Here is a 26,200-nt window from a genome sequence, read left to right as displayed (position 1 = left end):
GTGAGAGAGGGTACTACTGTACAAACCACAAAAGACAACCATGCTCTTATCTAAAGTGACTTACAGTGCATTTACGGCAGGGTTAGTCCTCCTGGTGCAGACTGAGGTTAAGTGCCTCGCTCAAGCCATACAAACCAGATGCTTGTCAGGGTCCGCTGTAGAGAACACCTGCAGTCGAGAGCTCTGCTTTACAGAATACTTGAATTAGATGTCATAAATGCAGAAAATAAAATGCAATCAACCATATAATCGTGCATATAACATCAAGAATTATATAAATTACAAAACACAGAGTCTCTTCTGATAACAGATCACTCTAACTTGTAATGTTGGCTGCTTTGAAATGATATGAATTGTGAAAAGCGCTATACAAATAAATGTGAATTTAATTGAACTGAATAACATTAATATAATTTATTGTTTATGAAGTTCATTTTTTGATTGTGGTGTTTCTCAATGCAATAGTGATGCTTGCCTTAGCAACACATATTAAAGCTGTTTATGAATCGTATTTTTGGTCTCTGTTTGTCTCTGAGAGCATCACTGACCTTTGCATGGTTTATTAGAATAATGCAGAAATAGCAGTCCAAAAAACTGTGTATAAACTGGTTCATGGGACACGACTGACATTCCACCCCCACTATGTTACTCTCCCACTCATTCTTCCAGTGAATTCAACTCAAATTTTCCAGCCTTCAAAGGAATAGAAAGGTCAGAGTTATTCTCCCAGACACACACACACACAGAGCGAGAGACGGAGCGCGTGTCAATCCCATTAACCTATAGACTTGACTCTTAACCCTGGATTACTGAGGAATGTTCTTCATGCATACACACAACTCAACAGGGTTACAGAAAATCTAATCAAAGGTTTCAACAATCTTTTATGAAAATGGTTAGCTTAGCAGAAGAAGAAGAAAAAACGGACTCACATCTGTGGTCAGTACTGTGGAAAATGTTTCTGAAGGAAACAATTGCACCCAAGAGTCATGGAATATAAACAAAATCATTAAATGGTTGTCATGGCATTCAACTGTAAATGCTGAAAGTTTCAGGCCTTTCTGGCAAACTGTCGTAGCAGTTACGCCCACTAGGATGTGCTGTGGTTGAGACAGGCTTTTGGACGACAGGCCATGTTTCCTGCAGGTGCAAGATTTAATATTTCCATACAGCCATGGATGAAAATCATTTCAGGGATTTGGTAAGTGACTTGTTCAACTGATTATAAATGTGTGAACAGAATGAGGCTATTGGCAGAGCTGTGCCAAGCCTGCACTCCTAAAGGGGAAGTGTGTCATTTCTGCATTATTAGTGGCACGTGGAATTGTGTATAAACAACTGTACTTCCATATAAATAAACAAATGTAACCTATTTTATAATGTACTAACTAAAGCATCAAAAGCAGTAACGTTAGGCCTATACGTTATGTTTTTGCTATGTTATGCCAATCCCGTCATTCGACCTGCTCAGAATACCCATATATTAGCCTACCCACAATTCTTGACTTACTGTTGGATTCAGAACGGTAGAACTAATTAATGAATCAAGGCCCGTTCACACCAAGAATGATAACTATAAAGATAACGAAAAAGATATAGTTATAAAATTGTTCTAAATATAAAAGAATAGCAGTGTCCACACCACAGCCAAACGATATCGTTGGGATCACTTTCAGAACGATTTTTCTCCAGCTGTTGAATGAAAAAAACAAACAGAATCCATTCTAATTTAAAGGGTTAGTTCACCCAACAATGAAAATAATGTCATTAATTACTCACCCTCATACCGTTCCACACCCGTAAGACCTTCGTTAATCTTCGGAACACAAATTGAGATATTTTTGTTGAAATCCGATGGCTCAGTGAGGCCTACATAGGGAGCAATGACATTTCCTCTCTCAAGATCCATAAAGGTACTAAAAACATATTTAAATCAGTTCATGTGAGTACAGTGGTTCAATATTAATATTATAAAGCGACGAGAATATTTTTAGTGCGGCAAAAAAAACAAAATAACGACTTGTATAGTGATGGCCGATTTCAAAACACTTCTTCAGGAAGCTTCGGAGCGTAATGAATCAGCGTATCGAATCATGATTCGGATCGCGTGTCAAACCGCCAAACTGCTGAAATCACGTGACTTTGGCGCTCCGAACCGCTGATTCATAATGCTCCGAAGCTTCCTGAAGCAGTGTTTTGAAATCGGCCATCACTATATAAGTCGTTATTTTGTTTTTTTTGGCACACCAAAAATATTCTCGTCGCTTTATAATATTAATATTGAACCACTGTACTCACATGAACTGATTTAAATATGTTTTTAGTACCTTTAGGGATCTTGAGAGATGAAATGTCATTGCTCCCTATGTAGGCCTCACGGAGCCATCTGATTTCAACAAAATTATCTCAATTTGCATTCCGAAGATTAACGAAGGTCTTACGGGTCTGGAACGGCATGAGGGTGAGTAATAAATGACAGAATTTTCATTTTTGGGTGAACTAACCCTTTAAGGGCTCGTGCATTTAAAATGGCGGACGACATTGCGGAGAAGTTAATCGCCGAGGTCCAGAAAAAGCCACACTGTTTGACACGTCAACAGTGTAAAATAAAATTACCTCAGGTATTCAGTGCTAGTTTCGACAACATTGTCTTGCTTCCTTTGAAGTTGCAGTGAAAAAGACTAGGCGTTGTTTTTACTCCATTATATCGATGTCGTCAGGTAAACTCACTGTTAGATCGACTGCACTAGAAACATAGCATGCTGAGGACATCTGCTGGTTAAAGGCTATTGTGTAAATGCAACAAGTACAGCAAAACATGTTGTACACACTTTGAAACCGCAGCGCGTGAGCTTAAAATAAACAGACTGGTATTGTTCGTTGGTGTGGACGCAAATATAGTTATCGTTCTGGGTCGCCTTCATTCAAGGCGATTTGGGAACCGGTTCAGATGTTTCATTCAAAAGAATTGGTTCAAAAGAATGATTTGTTCACGAATCGGACATCGCATAGGCCTACTGTAGGAGCGGGTTTGGATTTAGATGGGTCAAAACAATGAAGAACGGTATGTTTTTCTGAAGTCTGATATTGTACTAATTTGAACGTGGTGAAAAGTTCCCAAAATTAAATTACTCAGATAAAGTTAAGATACTTTATACTTTAAAAGAAATATAGTGAGCACAGGGACTGTGCACATTCTTGTGCTGTCTTCAGCAAAGCAGTGTTGTCATGATGTAATTTTCCTTGGTGTTCTTGGTGGAGGTTCAACACTCAAGAGGGTAAAGTTACTTGCGCTATAATAGGCCTACTCTAGAATGGAGTTAGTATATTGTTGTGCTGACCAGAACAGAGAACTTAATGTCAACAAACCTTCCACAGAATCTAACACAACACTTTGTGATGCTCAGTAAATGGCTGGCAGTGTAACACAGCTCCACAACAAACACACACTTACAAGCAGCACTGATGACATTTGGCAGTCAAAATGCATGTCTGCTGAACTGCAGAAGTGGCTCTGAAAAGCTAAAAAAGAAAACAGTTAGTGCTTTTCCACCATTGGCAGTTTTGTACTTACTGGGCTCGCTGAGGCTATTGCGGTTTCTTTTTCATTGTAGTGCTGAGTTTTAATGTTTTATATTCCAAAAACATGCACTTTTAACTTCATTTTTCATTGAGCATTACACTTTCTTTACCAATTCTCCAGTCCACCGTCCAGACGGACATGTTTTGAAAGAAAAAAAAAAAAAAATGTGTTGTCTGTATGTGGTTTGGCTCATTGATGTTTATTGAATGAGATCATTATAATTAATATGTCAGTAGAACTGATCACCTCCCTTCTTTTTTTTTTTTTATAACTCATCCACACGCTCTTATTGGAGCTCTCTCTCTCATTAGAGCTGGTGTGTTGTTTATGCGCCACTAGTGGAACCAAACAGAACTGGGGGAAAAGCCAATGATTGTTAAACAAACATTATTCCTAAATATAACGTTCATTCCAGACAATAGTTTTTCATCCAATCTGCATGTTACATATGGAGTACAAAAAATAAAAAGGTGAAGTGTGTCATTTCTGCATCACCAGCAGGTGGAATTGCAAAAGTAGCCTATTGAAACCTGTCACTGTTTTTTACTTATTATTTTTATATTATTTATTCATTTGTATATGTGTATTTATATTTAAGTAGTAATAAATTTAAAAAACAATAAAAAAATATATGAATTTGATATTGGTAAGTTTAAAAAAAGCTATTGTTCACAAAATTGGGGTCTGTAAGATTTTTTTCATGTAATGTTTTTGAAAGAAGTCTCTTATGCTCACCATTTATTTGTGTATAAGTACAGTAAAACACTCATATTTTGAAATATTATTACAATTTAAAATAACTGTTTTATTTGAATATATTTTAAAATGTCATTTATTTCTGTGATGCAAAGCTGAATTCTCAGCATCATTACTCCAGTCTTCAGTGTCACATGATCCTTCAGAAATCATTCTAATATGCTGATTTGCTGCTCAAGAAACATTTTTATTGCTTATTATTATCAATGTTGAAAACAACTGTGCTGCTTAATACTTTTGTGGAAACCATGATGGATTTTTTTCAGGATTCTTTGATAAATGGAAAGTTCAAAACAACAGTATTTATTTGAAATAGAAAATGTTTTAAATGCCTTTACTGTCACTGCAGTTTCCTGAGAATGATCTGAGATAGTGTCTATATTGAGAACTAAATTTAGGAAATTGAAGCAGGCAGAATCCATTAGAGTGGAAATCGCAGGAAGAGGTCATTATGATGTCATAAAGAATGGCCCAGAAGGAGCAGAAATTTACTCTAATTGGCTCTGTGAGTGCTGGTCCTTTGGGCCAGCAGGTTGATAGGTTGATAGGTTAATAGGCCCCAAATACTAGTTAGTTTTCTAATGGATTGTTTTAACACTGACCTTGGCAACTACTTATACTGGTGAAGTTCTGCCTAGGGTGGACTCTAAATTGGAGTTATAGGATAGAAAATTCTGAAGATATATAGGTTGGATAGAATTACTGCCAACTGCATGACAGGAAACTATTTAGCAAAGATAATGTTTCTAGATTGTGAGATTAAGACATCTAATTTAAGATAACATAAACAGTAGACTTTTGAGACAAAATGTCCTGTTTATCTGGACAAACATTTGTGTGCTTATTACTTTAAAGCCTCTGCATTAAACATCACCTTTTGTTCCCAAAAGACTCAGTAAACACCAACTGCACTCATGGCCGTGTCTTTAAAGTTAATGAATTAAGCCACAAATCAGGTCAGTGATTGGATTTATGCTTGTAATCAAACACACACAACCCTGTAGACATCCATGCATGTGTGTTTATGTTCTTCCACACACATGCACACACGTCACTTCATCACTGTGAGTTCCATGTGTTTGAGGAGACTGAATGTCTGAACAACATCAGAAGGAGTGAATGTGTTAGAAATGTCAAGATGCATGCGCTTCCTGTACATCTGTGTGTCACTTGTGCTGCTGTTATAGGTTTACAACAAAGACATTCTGAATGATATTCAGAAAACAAAGAGCGTTATACAGGTTAGAGTTAGATTTGGCTGTTTGTATTGGCATTGCAAAAAGGATGTATGTGTACATTATTACAAAACAAATTAGTATATTCTCACACATTTACACTGTAAGTCTAACAACTACCGAACATCACAATTTTAAAAATATAATTACACAAATTCCAGGATCAAATTGGTTTCAGGAGTGAAGAAATGGAACAGAAACAGAGTTCTTCTTTCTGACAAAGTAGAAGTATTTTAAAAGGCATTATCAAAACAGACGACACTGTAATATGCATTACATAAAATAGACATGATTACCTGCTTTTTTTTTTATTGTTTTTTTTTTTTTTTTTATAGAACTAAATTAGCATATTAAACTGACAGCTCTAATATTAATATTTCACAATGTAAACTATAGCCTATCTGGAAGCAGGAAGATCACTTGTGTCTTAAATACTGACTTACTAATTCATTATTTATGATTAATAGAATGTGGTGCATCCATAATTATTAATTCGATGGATTACCTTGGATATACCGCACAAAAATAAAATGTCAGGATCAGTGCTGCGCTCAGAAAGATCTTACATTTTCATTTTAAGCATTTAAAACCCAAGAGTCTTCGAGCTCAAATCACATCTGCTTCTAGTTCCAGCTAAATTAATATTACACAATAACGATAAACACAGGAGTGCAGTCAGTCAGTCAGTCATTTTTGTGGAAGTCGCGTTGGTCGATGGATTTATACGGACATCTAGTGGCGAGGATGCAGCGTTACAAAAAGGCAAAACTTTTCACTTAGAAATACCAAGCGTGCTATTGATTAATTAATTAATTAATTAATTTATTGATTAATTTATTCTATGAGTAATAGTGTCACTATTGTTTTATTTTACATTAATGACACTTTAAAAAAAAAAGATTTATAGGCTATCAAAAAGTGGCAAGAAGCCTCTGAAAATTTTTAATAATATGTGCTATGAGAACTTAATAAAATGTTTGATTTTATTTCCCTTAACACATTCACCATCCTGCACATGCTAAACTTATTTCTAAAAATATGTTACAATTTAGAAGTAAATTTGTCTCACACGGGATAAAGACGATTAAGTAAGTGTTAAAAGGAAATGCACAACATTGTTCTTAAAGGGGTGATTAACTGGGTTTTTTTCTAGGCTTGATTGTGTTTATGGGGTGCAGTTGTCTTAATCCTTCCTGTTTAAAAAAAATGCTGTCATTTTCATATACTTTACCTTTATTCTACACCGCTGTTACCCTTCTCCTAAAAATGCTCTGTTAAGTTCCTGGCTCTATGAAGCCCCTCCCTCAGAAATACGCAATGGGCTCAGATTGGTTAGCTGGCCCAGTTTATTGTGATTCGCTGTCCGGAACAAGTTGTCACGATTCACGTTGTCCGGAAACGCCACACCCCTTATTGGCATAAGTCGCATGTGCGGTGGAAATGTAAATAATGGCGTCGATATTGCCAATTTGAGCCCAAATCAGACCCAGATAGCAGTAATGAAGAGGGTTAAGCAGAACCTCTGCAAGCACTGCTTTTAAAGTATGTTTATGAATGGTAAGTATTTCCGATTGTATTTGTGTTAAAATGTTTAGATATGCTGTCACTTGTAAATGTTACTGCTGTTTATGTTAGTTTTCGATATATGGTGTTATCCTGATTAAAGCTTTACTGTAGCTGAATAGCATTTTTGTAAAGATATTGTTTAATTTATAACATGAACAAGCATGTGGGTAAACACAACATAAAAGCCACAATGAAACAACGCTGTACACTGATAACAGAAATGGCAACAAACACCAACAGAAGTTCGCTGGTGTGATTACATAGAAGTTTGTTGGTGTTTGTAGGCATTTGTTGGAGAAGTGTGAAATAGAATTTAGCTAACTGGTTAGCGAAGCCAAACCGCGTTGGTCTTTGTTTACGTCCCAGAAACTATAACTTTATAAACAATAAAACATACTTACAGGTTGGGGCCCATAAACAGCAGCTTCTGCTTTTAAAGTGGAAACTGCTTTATCTTTCAGTAATAGCCTTTGTGAAAATCCAGCATTGAACTCGTGTAGATTCTGGAAGCTGTCTTCCGTAAAATGTGCAGCACAGACAGCTAAATTAGCATTATAATTGTCAGGAACAGAATTAAACATAAATTTTAAACATGGTTCCCGAAATCCAGCATCCCTAGGAAGACCAAACACAGAAGACTTGTATGCATGCGACATGGCCTCGCCCACTTTGTTGCGTGTTCCCGGTGGCAGTGTTTATGTTAATTGCAGGGTTTATGATGTCACCAACCCGGGAAGAGGCTTACTGTACGGTCATAATTGTAGGCATTAAACTGCCATAATTTTAAAAGACAGTATCTCCGTTTGCATTGAACTTTCAGCGCTGTAACTTTGCAGGTACTGTTTATGCTCAAGCAGCAACATTACACACTAACTAAAGTTAAAAAAGTGAAATCGCAATGAACCACCCCTTTAAAGGGATAGTTCACCAAAAAAAAAAAAATTAATTCTGTCATCATTTACGCATCCTCAAGTTGTTCCAAACCTGTATGAGTTTCTTTCTTCTGCTGAACACAAAAGAAGATATTCTGAAGAGTATGGTTAACCAAACAGTTGATGGACCCCACTGACTTCCATAGTATGAAAAAAAAGACTACCCATATTTTTCAAAATATATTCTTTTATGTTCAACAGAAGAAAGAAATTCATGCAGGTTTGGAACAACTTGAGGGTGAGTAAATGATGACAGAATTTTCATTTTTGGGTGAACTATCGCTTTAATCTTCTCCCATCTCCCCCTCCCCCCCATCGTGCTATCGTGACATTGTTTTCACCAGAATTCTCCAATTAACATTACACAACGAACACTGCTTATTAATCTACTAAACTTCCAATTATTCCGAATTCTCCAGTTGTTTATATAAACCGTAAAGCAAGATTGGAAAACAGATGGGAGTCATCACAAGTGGATGTACAGTAAATGATTTTAATGTGTTCTTCATAGGACAGGCTATAGTTCCAAAACTAAATCTGCAAGATTTCAGTAAAGCCTAATATAGAAAATATATCATTTATTTATTTACATATTTAAAAGTCTGGGGGTGTGGGTTTGGGTTAGTTTATAGTCTTTATAATTAGCTGTGTGTCACCATTTAGATATCTCAGTAAAATTGTGTGTGTGTGTGTGTGTGTGTGTGTGTGTGTGTGTGTGTGTGTGTGTGTGTGAGTGTGTTATATCATCAGCATTCTACATTCCAAGTCCTGTGAATGGAATGTTACTATTCAGTCTCCAAAGAAAACCTTTATCACTCTGGACAGATTGTGATTAAAGGTCCAATATGTAAGAATTTTGCAGCAAAATATCCAAAAACCACTAGGCCAGTGTTATATATTTTGTTCACTTGAGTACTTACAATATCCCAAATGTTTGCAACTATTTTTAAATTGTTAGAAAATTGTAATTTTCTCCGGGCTCCGGGACGTGTGAGGAGTCGCCTGTCAATTGCGTCATACCCGCGTTACCCTCGGTTTCCGGTTTTATTTTGTAGAAACCATGGAAACACCAAAGACGCTTTAATATTTACATGTTTTAATAAATAAGGGAACAATTGTTTTGATATATTTATAGACAGAGAAACTAATGTTATATAGCTCAACATGTTTAGTCTTATTGTTTAAATCTAATTTTCTTGATTTTTTGCGAGTACCATGCTTTACCATGACTCAGAGAAAAACACTATTTTGTGAAGTAGCTAACATAGCATAATTAGATGCAGCTTTATTTTTAGTAACAGTAATACAGCATTTTCTGCATCATACAATACATTTTAAAATTAATTGCATGCCATTTATCAACACAAGCCATCCAGCATTAAATATGATATTCTAAAACCGATCTATGTTACTGCAGTGTGCAATAAATGTCTCACAGCAGCCGCCGATTCCATTGAACTATTTTTCCTATTGCTTTTAGTGGACATGTTTGGCTGTTGCACTCGCGTCTTTTGGAGCGTCTCACCCATGAAATGTATTCTAAACGTGGAGCTCAAGTTAAAAAAAAGTTCAACTCACGTCTAATAACTTTGCTTTTCCCCCATTCCACTGCCCGCGGTTTTTTTTTTTTTTTTTTTTTTTACAATGCAATAACGCATTCCTGAGTGAACAGCCGCTTAGTGATGTGTTCTACGTTCATGGAGCGTCACACGAGAGCGGTTAATCAGGCGCGCCATCAAGTGGTCGGATCATTTTCTTGTCTTAACGGTTATCATTGCTGAATTGTCAACATATGTCTAATTATAACGTTTGCTAACATTTTTATTCAAAACCACGATTTAACGATTTAAAAATAATAAAATCGTGACACAACATTAAATTCGAATTAATCGAAAAAAATCGCCTAGCCCTAGTTCCAGAAGAAATCTACTAGTGTCTTTTGTATAGAAATTATCAATTCTTCTGGTGGTTCAACCACTATCAGCCTATGCCACAATGTGGAAGCAACCAAATTATTAATATTAAAACTCTCCCCTTATAAGATAATTGTGGTAACAGCCATTGGGACAATCGGGCTACCACCTTCTCCAGCAGTCCCTCCCTATTTTTATCCTGAAACCTAGAAGAACCCAAAAAAACACCCAGGGCTTTAAAACCTTCTCTGCCCCACTTTAATCCTCCCGGTAACTCTGGAAGCCTTTGATTTATCCATTGACCTACTGCATATCCTTCACTCTTACTCCAATTTACTTTTGCAGTGGATGCCTTTTCATACACCTCTATGCTTTTTGAAAGATTGTTGACATCTTCTTGTCCATTTAAAACACTGTTATATCATCAGCATAAGCAGATAGCACAATTCTATTACCATGAGAAAAATTTGGTATTAAAAACACTTTAACATCTCTTCTCATTCTTCTTAATAATGGTTCAATGGCAATTGACCAGAAAGTGGGCACCCCTGTCTAATTCCTCGTTTTACAGGAATTGAGGACTCAACCCTCCTCCCACCTTCACCAATACAGAAACATCACAATATAACAGTTTTATCCAAGAAATAAACTTGTCACCAAAACCAAAAGCACTCAAAAATTTAAACAGATATCCATGGTCCACCCAATCAAAGGCAATTTTTCTTGATCTATTGATTAAAAAACTATGTTACGATGCCCTGCTCCGGGATGCACCTAATTCCATGGCGGAGTGAAGGAGATGCGCACGCTCACCTGGGAGCGACGCCATTCTCACACTCGCCAATTAATGTAAAATGACGAAATCAAAATCTAATTACACAAAAATAATACATTTAACTAAGAGAAAATGTCCACAGATAAATAATTTATAATACATCCTGCAATGGGCTATTCCATTAAAAAAAAAACAAGAATTGTCCATTTTGATTTCAAACATGGTAACACACTATTTAGAAAAGCTAGTTCACCGGAATTGAACAGCAATTAGACTCTGATGTATAATTCCCATTCACATGCCTTTTCCTGCCCAGCACAGGCTTTCCGTACAAACCGGAAACGGCCACTCAGCAAATGTATGTGTCTGTTATCTTAATCAGTCAGAGGTCTAGCGTCTCACAAGAATAAGCAAATATGCTATTTTTCTAGAACATTCTGGTATTTGGTAATCATGTCTATAGAGCAGCATAAACAAAATCAGATCATTTAAATATATTGTTGATCATATAAGATTCAAACACAGCAGACACACCCAGTAGAACAGATGAGGAAATTATGTAATAGATTAACAACAGACTTTTGAGTCAAAAATCCCTCAGCACTGTTCTCTTTCTTTCTTTCTTTCTTTCTGCAACCATCTATCACCAACTGCTTAGCAACCACACAGAAAATCTTATTAACGCATAGCAAGCAGGACTATCTGTCTGTCTGTCTTCGTCATTTTCTCTTTATGTTGAGCTGTAAAGTTTAAGTCAGCCTACTTTCCCAGGGGCGCTGTGGGACAGACAGACACACTGTCTAGGTTTTATAATAACAGCTAAATGGGACATGGGTCCGTGATGTCACCGCATAATAACGCACATCCTTACTCGAGCCACATCACAGTGCGGAAAACACAAGTGGTGACTGAAGACTTCCCGCGCGAGTTTCTTTCTCAAAACAACCTTTTCTTTCTTCAGTTTGAAGAACTTGGTTTTTTTTTGTACTAAAATTCACTTTTTGTTCTAGAAACGGACAATAGTTCACACAGAATGGAAATCCAAGCTATCTTGTTTTTAATTCTAAATGCGCACACATGCACTGCCATCTTTAACGGTAAGTTCAATTATGCATGAAAAAAAAATAGTTTCTTTTTTCTGGTGCCCTTTAACTTACACAAATAACGGAAACTGAACTACTTTTAATCATCTTTTTACTATTGTTACTCTGCTTGAATAAAATATTATCCTAAATAGCCTATACTTTTATATGTGTATTTTTATTGTTTTAGTTTTTTTCGTTTAATTAAAAAAATCTCCAAATATTCAGTGTTGGTAAAAAATGTCCAGTTTTCTTGACGTTAGAGGAACGTGTTTTAAAAGGTATGATGTTCCGCAAACGTTCTTTCAAATTAATTTTGATTTGAAATTCAACATTCTAGGAATGTTGATTTGTAACATTCCAAGAACATAACATTGTCCAGTTTCCTTAATGTTAGTAGAATGCTATTAGTATGATGTTCCTGAAACATTCTTTCAATCATTCAAACACCTGCTGTGAACAAGCACTGGAAAAGTAGTTATTTAATAACTTTATGTTCTTGGAATGTTACAAATCAACATTCCTAGAATGTTGAATTTCAAATCAAAATTAAGTTGAAAGAATGTTTGAGGAATGTAAGAGCGTTAATTCTTTATTATTTCTCATTCGTTATTCACGGTCACATGAGCACAGATGATCACTTCTGTTTTCTTTATTATTTCCTTTGTTGGATTGTTTGTTTGTCGGTGCGTTCCAAACGGGATATATCACCCTCCGAAGGGCACTTCGGAGTGAAAACAATCATGGCCACCATGTTGAAGGGTCGTTCCAAACCTAAGTGCTCAAAACTGGCCACTTCAAAGGGTCCTTCGGAATGAAGGATTTCGAAGGGTACAACTGGGCTGCGTTCAGCCCTGACAAAACATTGCAAAACGTTTTTTAAACAGAAACGGTGGTGCGTTGAACACCCCGTTCTGATGACGCAAGAGTTGCAACTATGGCAGCTGAGAAGGCCATTCTTTGTGTTCTTTTTGAAGAATTTTCGGAGCCTGATGAAGTCAGTATAAATTCGTGTTTAATACTGCAAAATACGCTCTATGTTACAGTCACTGCCCTTGCCGTCCAGAATAAAAGAGAACATCCCAATCGAGTGAAGGGATTTGTGGAATCTGTGGTTCCTAATTATTGTGATCCAGCATTTGCCTTTATGTTTATGAAAGTTTATGAAAGTATCACTCCACAATACAATAGCAAAATATGAAAGTATAGTATTTTTATGTTACATTAATCAGTGTCTAGCACACCTTCCTAAGGAAAGGATATGGACCAGAAGACAATGCAATTACTAAATGATATTTAGACAGACTTAAAGAAGTTCCAGATCTATACTCTTATTTTTTAAGTTATTTTGCAATTAATGTACATAAACATGTGCAAACAATATACTTGCTCTTGTGAATTTATTTTGATGTTAATTACATTTACAAGCTGTTTCTTTAATACTGCGTGGTTTATATGCATGTTGCTGCTGATTGGGCTGACATTTTTGACACACCCACCAAACAAGAGAAAACGTATCTCAAACCTGTTGCACACCGTTTCCAGGAAACATGTCGTTCAACCTGGAAACTGTAGCAAAACGTTGCGCACCGGTTTGAGCTTGAACTTCCCCAGGGGGGAAAAAGATGAAGGCGCCTCCTTGATTGTCTCGTTAAGATGATGCAGAAGCACGTTCCAAGAAAAGAGAGTTTTTTGACCCCTACCTACACCCTTCATCCCTTCGAATCTCTCACTCCAGAGGGCATAGGGACGAGCCCTTCCGAACGGAACGCAGAGAGTGTTGGAAGGGGCGATTAGCGGGAGCCAACTTTCTGTTGACCGTACAGAAAACGGCGCTTCGTTTCAAAGAACACAGTTGTGGATTTCAAGTGGAAACGGATATGCTGTTTGTTTGGATAAACTACGGTGGACTGGAAGTGCGTAGTTTATGTCATGTGTGTTACATGCAGCACTGGGATTAGCACAATTCTCGTGTGTGATTAAACGGATTGCTTTGGAAGTTGTATGTGCCGCTGAGTTTGTTTGATGAAGGAAAATGGATGAATATGAGGGTGATGTGGTTACGGAGAGCATAAGGGAGTGTAAGCTCACAGCAAAGGCTTGGGAGTTAAAGATTGAATCGCTACAAAGGGACTGTAAATCCAAAGTGAACAAAATAAAAAATTGTGATTACTTCAATGAAAGAGCTTATGCAAAATGATGAAAATTCATCCAAGGTTTATTCTTTATTGGAAACACTGAAGTTTTTGAGAGATGATGTCAATTTGTTGCATGAGAACATGATTCCTTTACTTCCCGCTGAGGAATAAATAAAGCAAAATGAATGGTATGGCTCAATTTTACGGTTCAACAAAGGGTTTATAGAAGATGTGGAGCAATGGTTGTGTGATCTTAAATTTAAGAAAACTTCACTGACTCAAACTACAGTGTCTGAACAGAGTAATGAATGTCCTCTGTCATCTCATTCTGCAATAGATGGAGTACAGTCAATAAACATGGCTGCTCAAGTGCAAGCTCCTTTAAATGATCCATTGCCTGCTGCTGCAACCTCTGATGCAAATGCAAATTCAAAAACTCTGAATCAAGGTGAGGAATGTAATGCATTGACTTGTGAGCATTTCATGGATAAAATCACACCAACCGATAGCATCTCAAATGTATACAGCAAAAAATCAAGTAAAAAGAGCTCCTCTTCTGGTTCACGATCTAGTAGATCATCTACATACTGCATCAGTTCAAGTTGACACACATGTTGAATCACAGTCTCTGCCTGTTAACAGTTCGACAAGAGGTGCAAGAAATAAGGAAAGTAATTCTCAGCCTCACCCTGTGCTACAACCAAGGTCCATAACACCATTACAGTCAACTGCATCAATGAATGGCCAGCTACCCTGTAACCGTAGTAGCGATGCACCTGTTTCAAGACCATCATTAACTGATGGAGAACAAGGGAATATATTGCGTCTTATGGAAAAACAGAATGAAATCACTGCCATGTTGGTTCAGCAACGCAATACTTTATTACTTCCTCACAGAGATATTGTATCCTTTGATGGAGATCCTTTGCAATACCAATGCTTCATACGATCATTTGAGGAGATTGTAAAAATCTATTTTCTTGAGCAATATACCCGAGGTCAACCAAGATGGTATAATGAATGGACCGCTTAAAGGGATAAAAAAGAATGGAACTTTCTGTAATGACCAACCTCATGTGACTGTAAACAGGATCTCTGTCTCAAAATTGGATGAGATTTGGAAACAACAGTTTAAGACTGATTTCCCTGAAAATGCCCTGGATGAAATGTTAGGGATGTCTAAAGAAGATAATCAGTTCATCTTGTGTCTCAGTCTATAAAACTAATAGATGGTCATTACAGCATTGGTTTGCTGCTCAAGAATAAGGATTTGGTCTTTCCAAACAACATAATTGTTGCAGAACAACGGGCTTTGAACCTGCAAAGGAAATTCAGGAAAGATTCAACATTTCAGGCAGATTATACTGCTTTCATGGAAGATGTAAGGATATGCTGAAAAGTTACCTGTGGAGGAACTTGAGAGGCATGATTGCCGTGCTTGGTATATACCTCATCACGGGGTTTACCATTCGAAAAAGAAAAAGATCAGGGTTGTTTTCGACTGTAGTGCCTCCTTTCAGGGAGTATCATTGAATGGATAACTGCTTCAGGGACCAGACCTAACAAGCACTTTAATAAGTGTCCTTACATGATTCAGAATGGAGTCTGTCACCTTAATGGCTAACATTGAATCCATGTTCTATCAGGTAAAGGTTCCTGCAGAAGATTCTGACCTTTTAAGGTTTCTGTGGTGGTCAAAAGGTGACTTGAGTAAGGACTTGGAGGAATTCAGAATGGTTGTACATCTGTTCAGAGCTTCCTCATCCCCAAGTTGTTCTAATTATGCAGAGGACCATGGAGATGTGTTTAATTGCAGGACAGCAGAGGTCACCCGAAATCACTTCTATGTGGATGATTGTCTTACTTCAGTTCCCACAGAATCTGATGCGAATCCATCTACAGTAGTCAACATTTGAAGTGGATCAAAACCTTTCAACAAAGTTGTCCTAAAACCTTCTTCTTAGGACAACTTAGTTCTTAGGTCAACTTTGATGAACTTTTTTGATCCACTTCAAATGTTGACTACTATATATAAGGAACTTCATGCAATGTGTGCTAAAGGTGGATTTCATCTGACCAAATGGATGAGCAACAGTCGTGGAGTGTTGAATGCCATACCAGAAGAAGAACGGGTGAAAGAAGTGAAGGTTCTTAACTTGAACCATGATGTGCTACCGATGGAAAGAGTACTGGGTGTACAGTGGTGTGCCGAATCTGACACCTTCAAATTTAAAGTAGTAATCAAGGACAGACCTTTTACTAGAAGAGGAATACTTTCCGTGATTAGTGCTATATATGATCCTCTTGAATTTTGTCTCCAGTAGTTCTTTCCGCAAAGAAGATTCTTCAAGATCTTTGCAGGGAAAGGATTGGATGGGATAGTGTTATACCCATCAAATATGTACAGAGATGGAGAAACTTGAAGATCTTCATCGCTTGGAGAAATTTGAGACAAAGATGTTTGAAACCTGTAGACACGTTGGCTCAGTTACATCACTTCTCTGATGCAAGTGAAGAAGGCTATGGTGTTGTGTCCTACCTGCTTCTACATAACAGAGCATTGTGAATTCTGCTTTTTTGATGGGTAAAGCTCGAGTAGCACCAGTGAAATCTACCACCATTCCCCGCATGGAACTTACAGCTGCCAATCTCGCCAGCCGAATGGACAGGCTATAGAAAAGGGATCTAATAATGAAGCTACAAGATTCAGTGTTTTGGTCTGACAGCACTGGTGTGTTAAAATATATTCAAAATGAATCTTCCAGATTTAAGTGTTTTGTTGCCAACAGAGTGTCAGAGATCTTAAAAGAATCCAGCACAGCTCAGTTGAAATATATAGATTTTGCCAACAATCCTGTTGACTTTGCCTCAAGGGGGCTAAAGGTAGATCTTTTACTTAAGGAGTAGATGTGGACATTTGGCCCTCCCTTTCTTACTAGATCACAGGAAGAGTGGCCAAACAACCCAATTGATTTGGAAAAGAGTTTGGTACATGACCCAGAAATCAAGCAAGAAGTTGTGGTTAACACACTACTGGTTCAAACTGAGGAGGGAGATGATGCTGTATCCCGGCTTATCAATCATTACTCATCATGGACACGTCTGAGGAAGGGTGTGGCCTGGATCCTTAGGCTGAAGGGAATTCTTTTAGCTCTAAGTAAAAAGAGAAAACAACTGAAAGAAACTCTTGATTATACTGAATCTAATCAACCACTGAAGGTTATCATTGATTGAAAACACGCGTAAACTACAATCCAGTATGTGTAAAGGCTATCTTTTAGTGGATGAGCTAGACAAAATTGAAATGGAGATTGTATGCTTTTCTCAAAGGACGAGGTTCCCAGAGGAACTGACATCTTTACAGAGAGGTGAAGAAGTCAAGCGGAGCAGTCCTCTGTATAGTCTCAAACCAATACTTGAGGCAGGTGTAATAAGAATGTATGGACCTCTGAATAATGCAGTCATGCCTGAAGAATCGAAGCGTCCAATAATACTGTCAAAGGATCTGCATATTTCTAAGCTACTCTTAAGGCATATTCACAATGAGGTTGGACACAGTGGACGAAATTACATGTTGGCTAGGCTATGTCAACGATATTGGATACCAGGAGCAAGTTCAGCCATACATAGAGTTCTGTCCAGATGTGTAATCTGTAAACAATTTCAAGGAACCACAGGTTGCCAGCAAATGGCAAATTTGCCTTCAAGTAGAGTCTCACCAGATGAACCACCATTTAATCGAGCTGGAGTTGATTGTTTTGGTCCATTTGAGATCAAACGTGAAGCGATATGGAGTCATTTTTACTTGTTCGTCTATAAGAGCCATACATATCGAAGTGGTTGCATCATTAGATACAGATTCTTTCATTCACGCTTTGCGACGGTTCATAGCACGACATGGTCAAGTATCGGAGTTACGTTCAGATAATGAACCAACTTTGTTGGAGCTGAACGAGAATTGAGAGAAGCCATAAAATACTGGAACCATGACAAGATAATGATGTTCTAATCCAGAAGAGTATCAAATGGATATTTAATGCTCCTACAGGATCTCATCACGGAGGCGTCTGGGAGAGGATGATTCGATCAGTGAGGAAGATTATGAATTCTATCTTAAGAGGGCAGAGTACAGATGAAGAGGGTCTTCATACGCTTTTGTGCGCAGTGGAGTCAATGGCCGTCCTATAACCAGATCATCCATGAATCCCTATGATCTAGAGGCTCTAACACCCAACCATCTGCTACTCCTGAAAACCCAACCATCTTTACCCCATGGTTTATTTCAGAAGGAGGACATATATGTTCGTCGTAGATGGCGACAAGTACAGTACATGGCCGACTAATTTTGGAGGAGATGGCTAAAGGAATACCTACTTCAGCTACAGCAACGGCAGAAATGGCTTGTAAAGAGAAGAAATTTTCAAGTAGGAGATGTTGTACTTGTTGTCAATGATGCTGCCCTTCGAAACTCATGGATTATGGGTAAAATTAATCATACTACACCAGATAAAAGGGGATTGATTTGCCAAGTAAGGATTAAAACAAAGTACAACTGCTTAGACAGACCGGTCAACAAAGATTTATCTACTTCTTGAATCTGAAGAAGACTGTAATTGATTTTTTTTGTTGAGCGTTCAATGACGTACAGACATACTGACATGGATATGATGACTGACTTATAAACAGACTTTTTTTGGACGCTTTTTGACTGACATGACTTAAGAATTGGACTAAGAAGAAATACATTTTTTGCATGGACAAATGCATACACACACACACATATATTTGTAAATTATTTGTATGTTGTACAGTTAATGTATGTATTTATTGTTGTTGTTAATTGATGAATTTTTTTGTAATAATCATGGGGCCGGAATGTAAGAGCGTTAATTCTTTGTTATTTCTCATTGGTTATTCACGGTCACGCGGGCACAGGTGATCACTTCCGTTTTCTGTATTATTTCTTTTGTTGGATTGTTTGTTATTGTTGAAAGGGGTGAGTAACGGGAGCCAACTTTCTGTTGACCGTATTTGTGCTGGTCTAATCATGTTCTCATGTGCTTAAAATAAAACCGAAAGCAAGTTAAATCGTCGTCTTCCTTTGATGTCAAGATGACCGAGTGCGAACGAGTCACGAGCCCACTACCTAGCCTCTATGTGGCTATTGGATGCCGCTACAAAGGAACATCATACCTTTTAAAACGCGTTCCTCTAACGACAAAAAAACTGGACATTTTTTACGTTAGGGTTAATCTAGATCTAAAGTGAAAGTGTGAGTTTGAGCCCCGATGTCACATCCACGCCTGCCCGGACTCCGTTTCCCAGAATCCTCCTGTTCCGCACTCCTGTTTGCACTTCCCTGATCAGTCTTCCCGCCATCTCCCCGGATTCCCAGCACCTGTTGTCCTCGTCAGCACTCCCTTTAAGTTGGACTCACTCCCTGCACTCCTGGTCCGTTATATTGTTAACTTTCCGTGTGTTAGTGTTGGTTTTCTGTTCCTACGTTCATTAAAGACCCGTACTTTGTGGATTACCGGGTATCGCCTCATCTCTACACCACCTACACTGTAACAGAATAACGGACCCAAAAACTGACTGGTAATCTGCAACAAAGATGGGCTTGTTCACCGTCTCTGAGATCCCTGCGTCTCCCATGCCTCCCAAGCCGGTTACAGCCTCGGATCGCCTCGTTGGGTTCCGGCAGGACGGTCGTTCGCTGGGGAGGTATGTGGAGGAATTTGTCGAGCTTGCTTATTTGGCGAATTGGCCAGATGCATGTTTGAACGCCTGTTTTCTGGCGGGGCTGGATGAGGACATGATTCGTTTTAAGGAACCTGCCTGTTATTTTTCCCTAGTCGATGCAATCAATCTGATTTTGTTTCTAAATTGTTCAGACTTTGTAATTGAGGAGGTTCGTGATCATACAATCCTCGTCCAGTCACCCCAGAAACACAGGCGGCCTGGCCAGTTCGCCAATCTCCATTTTCCTCCGCCTGCCCCTCCAGTGAGCATTCCCCTGGTGTCCTGCCGGACCCAAAACCCCGGATGGGCGATGACAGATCCTCTGCGGGGCCGAAACGGCCAAGAAGGAAAGGGAAGAAGGCCGCCAGGCAGCCCCAGTCTCCTGAGTTTTCTGCCTCCGTGCAGCCCCAGTCTCCTGAGTTTTCTGCCTCCGTGCAGCCCCAGTCTCCTGAGTTTTCTGCCTCCGTGCAGCCCCAGTCTCCTGAGTTTTCTGCCTCCGTGCAGCCCCAGTCTCCTGAGTTTTCTGCCTCCGTGCAGCCCCAGTCTCCTGAGTTTTCTGCCTCCGTGCAGCCCCAGTCTCCTGAGTTTTCTGCCTCCGTGCAGCCCCAGTCTCCTGAGTTTTCTGCCTCCGTGCAGCCCCAGTCTCCTGAGTTTTCTGCCTCCGTGCAGCCCCAGTCTCCTGAGTTTTCTGCCTCCGTGCAGCCCCAGTCTCCTGAGTTTTCTGCCTCCGTGCAGCCCCAGTCTCCTGAGTTTTCTGCCTCCGTGCAGCCCCAGTCTCCTGAGTTTTCTGCCTCCGTGCAGCCCCAGTCTCCTGAGTTTTCTGCCTCCGTGCAGCCCCAGTCTCCTGAGTTTTCTGCCTCCGTGCAGCCCCAGTCTCCTGAGTTTTCTGCCTCCGTGCAGCCCAGTCTCCTGAGTTTTCTGCCTCCAAGCAGCCCGTTCCAGTGTCAGTGGGTCTTTTGGTGGAGTATGAGGGGATGGACTGGACCCCGCTTTCAGCCCCAGAGCCCGCTCCAGCAGCCCCAGAGCCCGCTCCAGCAGCCCCAGAGCCCGCTCCAGCAGCCCCAGAGGCCGCGCCAGCCGCCGCCGCCGCCGAGCCAGCCGCTCCAGCCGCCGCCGCCGCCGAGCCAGCCGCTCCAGCCGCCGCCGCCGCCGAGCCAGCCGCTCCAGCCGCCGCCGCCGCCGAGCCAGCCGCTCCAGCCGCCGCCGCCGCCGAGCCAGCCGCTCCAGCCGCCGCCGCCGCCGAGCCAGCCGCTCCAGCCGCCGCCGCCGCCGCCGCCGCCGAGCCAGCCGCTCCAGCAGGCCGCCGAGCCAGCCGCTCCAGCAGGCCGCCGAGCCAGCCGCTCCAGCAGGCCGCCGAGCCAGCCGCTCCAGCAGGCCGCCGAGCCAGCCGCTCCAGCCGCCGCCGAGCCAGCCGCTCCAGCCGCCGCCGCCGCCGAGCCAGCCGCTCCAGCCGCTCCAGCCGCCGCCGAGCCAGCCGCTCCAGCCGCTCCAGCCGCTCCAGCCGCCGCCGAGCCAGCCGCTCCAGCCGCTCCAGCCGCCGCCGAGCCAGCCGCTCCAGCCGCTCCAGCCGCCGCCGAGCCAGCCGCTCCAGCCGCTCCAGCCGCCGCCGAGCCAGCCGCTCCAGCCGCTCCAGCCGCCGCCGAGCCAGCCGCTCCAGCCGCCGCCGAGCCAGCCGCTCCAGCCGCCGCCGAGCCAGCCGCTCCAGCCGCCGCCGAGCCAGCCGCTCCAGCCGCCGCCGAGCCAGCCGCTCCAGCCGCCGCCGCCGCCGAGCCCGCTCCGACTCCAGCCGCCGCCGAGCCCACCCCAACCGCCGCTGAACCCACTCCAGTAACCCACGAGCCCTTTGAACCCCTGAGTCTCCCAAAATATTTTTTGGGGGGGGGAAGGGTATCTGTGGGTGGGAAAGATGGGGGTGGGCTAGGAGACCCGCCGTGGCCTGCCAAGGCTCCTGACCCGCCGTGGCCTGCCAAGGCTCCTGACCCGCCGTGGCCTGCCAAGGCTCCTGACCCGCCGTGGCCTGCCAAGGCTCCTGACCCGCCGTGGCCTGCCAAGGCTCCTGACCCGCCCTGGAGACCTCCGCACCCGCCTGCACCCCCCGCACCTGCCTGTAGGTCTCCAGGGTGCCCTCCCCCCCTCCCCGCTGTTTCATCTGAGGCGTGAGGTCACGCCTTCCGGGGAGGGGGAGGTAATGTCACATCCACGCCTGCCCGGACTCCGTTTCCCAGAATCCTCCTGTTCCGCACTCCTGTTTGCACTTCCCTCATCAGTCTTCCCGCCATCTCCCCGGATTCCCAGCACCTGTTGTCCTCGTCAGCACTCCCTTTAAGTTGGACTCACTCCCTGCACTCCTGGTCCGTTATATTGTTAACTTTCCGTGTGTTAGTGTTGGTTTTCTGTTCCTACGTTCATTAAAGACCCGTACTTTGTGGATTACCGGGTATCGCCTCATCTCTACACCACCTACACTGTAACACCCGAACATTATCAGAAAGTATATTCCAGAGTTTAGAAGCCAAATGTGAAAACATTCTTTCTCCTTTAGAGGACTTGGATATCCTAGGTACAACAAGAAGCCCAGAGTTTTGTGATCTTAAAGAGCATGATGGATTGTAGGGCGATAGAAGATTGGTTAAAGGATTAGTTCACTTTTAAAATGAAAATTACCCCAAGCTTTACTCACCCGTATATGACTTTCTTCTTTCTGATGAACACAATTGGAGATATATCAATAAATATCCTGATACATACAAGCAATGGAAATGAACGGGAACAGTGAGTATGAAGCTGAAGAAAGTGCATCCATCCATCATAAACGTATTCCACACGGCTCCTGGGGGTTAGGCCTTCTGTAGCGAAGCGATAGGTTTGTGTAAGAAAAATATCCATATTTAACAAGTTATAAAGTAAAATATCTAACTTCCGCAGGCCGCCTTCTGTATTTAACTTACGAAAAAAGCATAAGTGATGTTGCCAAGTCTGCGGTTTTCCCACAGAATGGGCTACTTTACATTGTTTTTCATGTCCGAGGGTTGAAGTGACCCCAAATAGCATGATATTTAGCCCCTAGAATGTGAATTTTACCAGGGGGGTCCTGAGGATGCAGGACAACTGGCTAGTAATGCATTACAGTATGAGGTCATAAATGCATGAACTAACTTTTCTGCATCAGAAACAGATAACATGTTCTGTAGCTTAGCAATGTTTCTGAGGTGGATGAAGGCTGTTTTTGTAACATATGAAATATGATTTTCAAAGGACAAGCTGCTGTCTAATATAACACCCAGGTCTTTAACTGTAGAGGATGAAGTAACAGTATTAAATTGTATTCTAAGAGATTCTGTGTAAAGGTTTTGGTCCAATAAGTAATACCTCAGTCTTATCAAAATTTAATAGAAGAAAATGACTGGACATCTAATATTTTATATCTTTAACACACTGTCTTATATTACCAAGTGGCAGCATATATATTGAAATTAGCAGAGGGCCTAACACAGATCCATGATCTCAGATGTGGTATTTTTCCTTTATTTGTCTAGTAGTGTTACATAATAAAATTAATTTCTTTTGAATGTTTGATTACAGTTAGTTCTGCAATCAAAGTAGTTGCTGATACTGCAGCAACTGTTAAGCCAATTAATACACCGGATCGTGAGAAACATCAAACAGGTATAGTAAGAAATCCTCTAAATTCTATCTTACTTTTGACATTAAAATTAGTGTTTAATACTTAATAAATAAGTTTTAATCAGTTTAGATCAGAGGTTCACCCCTGATCTACCCCTTGATGTGAATGGGCCTTAACTTATCAAGGCCTTTGTGAAAATGTGTTCCAGTCACATTTATTTGTCTGGCAGTGTTATGAGAGCTATTACTGATGCTTCTGTGTTTGGTTACAGCCCCACCTGGACGCGGTTTTCGTCTTAATCGTACAACCCAAACCGATGAGCCTTTGCCTGACTTTTCCTCAACTCCAAATAAAACCTGTGAAGGTATAAAATCCTCATATACAGACATCAGCAATTTTACAATGAAGGAAATGGCCTTGTGTTTGTTTTAACTCTGAGGGTGTGTTCACACTTGTCATGTTTGGTTAGTTTAAAACGAACCCTGGTGCGATTGCTCGGTTAGTGCAGTTCATTTGAATGTTGCCAACTGAACCCTGGTGCGCACCAAACAAGCAGACCGAGACCGCTAAAAAGATGGGTCTCGGTCCACTACCAAACGAACTCTGGTGCAGTTTGAATGATATATGAATGCAACATGGACCACAGACATGTAAACGAACCAAAAACAGGAAGATGAGACCCTAAAAAGGACAGAATCCTAACACATATTGTTTTTTCTCATCATAGTCGTGACTTTGCCCATCACAGGCATCAGACGCGCGTCTCCGCAGCAGATCGTTTGTGTGTGTGACGGAGGGATTCCTGCCACTGTTTTGACTCCTTTATGCATTTTATAAGCTCTTCACGAGTTCCCAGCTGGCCAAAATACCATCATATGTAGGCTACGCACACACAACAAGTGCATTTATCTCAGCACACAGCATTGTTTTGGATGTTCAGTAAGTTCCGTCTCAAAATAGGCAATACATCAATAAATCTGACCAATCAGGTTTTGAACGTATCCCTATGCCTTTAGGCAGGGCCGGCGCTACCTATAGGCAGAGCAGGCAATTGCCTAGGGCCTCGGGTTTTGAGGAGGGGCCTCTATAACTGCAACATCCCCTGGACGCTAGTCCACCAGTCAAGAGGGGAGCAAAATACTAGCTTCTTTGTTCATTGGATATAGCTGAATTGTCACTTAATGTCGAACCAATATGTCGCCTTGTCAGAGTGGATCCGATGTACTCGCCAAAACGAAAACATCCTGTGGGTGATGCGAAGCAAAATGTTAAGCTTGCCATAAAAAGCCTGCAAAATTAATGATTATGAATGTGACAAAAACAGCAAGGAGACATTTTAATTGTTTATTAATAAACTAGTGTTTTCTGAATCAGTGTCTGCTGCGAAGATGAAGTTGACATTACTGACTCTCATCATCTCCGTGGACGCGCTTAGAGAAAGAATGCACATTTCAGTCGGATGATCATCAGAGAGTAGCCTATTTCTTTTCGTTTTGAATTATTTCGTTTAAAAGTAGACATTTCAAGTTTCTATAAATATATTTCTCTTGTCTGTGAGGCAAGCAGCCTATACGCTGAGTTTCGGTTAATTTAGTCTATAAGACGCGCTCCAGTTAACGTGCAAGTGATCGCGCCGGCGCCTCCATGTCATGATTATATTGTCAGCTATATTTGCTTCTTATTTATTAAATCCAGGCAATTGGTTGATTAAACATTGATTAAAATTAAGTACAATTTATACAAAACGAAATTCACTTTAGTGGTCAAAATCATGTCTGACACACTGCATGTCTCCGATATATTGCGCATCTTATGATGTTTTCTATCTTACTCATGCTGTTCACTTTTCATAATCAAATAGATTAAATTGAAAAATTACATTATAATAGGTCAATTTTAAAATAAATATTAAACTAAATAAGTTTTCTTTAATGGCTACCAACACGTATAGTGTACAGAGAAATTTCATGTCCATTTAATTTATTTAACATATTTTATACTGGGGGCATCCAAGTTATTTGACTTTTTTTTTTTTTTTTTTTTTTTTTTTTTTTTTAAAGCAAAACAATAATTACTTTCCCTGGTAATTAGTTACTTTTATAATAATGTAACTCAGTTATTAACTCAGTTACTATTTGTGAGAAGTAACTAGTATCTATAACTAATTACTTTTTTAATAACGTGCACTGCATTCGACTCACAGAAAAGAAAAGAAAAGAAAAGAAAAGACAAAGATGCGCACCAATATCAAGTTCCCTTTCACTCTTGAACAAACAATAACACACAGAATTATACCTGTTTTCTGGAGTATCTTCATAAGAGTAGTCTCAAAAGAGTTAAACAACGTCTTAAATGAACTTAAAGAGTTGTGAGAAAATGAGATGCGCGTCAGATCCGCGTCATGTTCGGCAGCGGCAGCTCTTAAAGTGACAGCAGCCTAAGTTGCTGCGATGTCTGTCATTAATGTTCATCAAAGAACAAAGGCAACAGAGACAATTGCTTTAATAAGGCTTATGTTTAATTTATAATTTATGCAGTGTAGACTGCACAAAATGTTTGATAAATTTATTCAATTACTATATATTTCCTAATATATATGGATACATTTATTTAGGGCCAGGCTACAGATAATTTTTTTTTTTTGTTGCTTTAAGTTGTTTCTATATTAATTTGGAGAGTAACGGTAAAATTATTACAATATAAAAATATTAAAGAGGGGAGAAGAGTCAGGGGCCTCCAACATAAATTTTGCCTAGGGCCTCCAAATGTCTAGAACCGGCCCTGCCTTTAGGTTTGGTATCTTTTGGTTCGGTGATAAAATTGCCAATCAATGCTAATCGGACCAGGATTAAG

The 26,200-nt window shown here is 40.4% G+C and overlaps 1 protein-coding gene across 1 annotated transcript in view; it reads left to right on the top strand.

The window, feature by feature from the left end:
- Window positions 1-11,631: 11,631 nt before the first annotated feature.
- Window positions 11,632-26,200, top strand: part of LOC127503420 (proteinase-activated receptor 1-like) — a 38,383-nt gene continuing 23,814 nt past the window's right edge. The window contains exons 1-3 of the mRNA XM_051877164.1: window positions 11,632-11,857; window positions 23,305-23,388; window positions 23,619-23,711. Of these exons, the coding sequence (XP_051733124.1) occupies window positions 11,794-11,857; window positions 23,305-23,388; window positions 23,619-23,711 (241 nt within the window). The 5' untranslated portion in view covers window positions 11,632-11,793. The remainder of the gene's footprint in view (window positions 11,858-23,304; window positions 23,389-23,618; window positions 23,712-26,200) is intronic.

This window comes from Ctenopharyngodon idella, chromosome 21 (assembly GCF_019924925.1).
Source record: "Ctenopharyngodon idella isolate HZGC_01 chromosome 21, HZGC01, whole genome shotgun sequence".
NCBI classification, from domain to species: domain Eukaryota; kingdom Metazoa; phylum Chordata; class Actinopteri; order Cypriniformes; family Xenocyprididae; genus Ctenopharyngodon; species Ctenopharyngodon idella.
The sequence above is the reverse complement of the archived record's forward strand: the minus strand, read 5'-3'. Positions and strand labels throughout refer to the sequence as shown.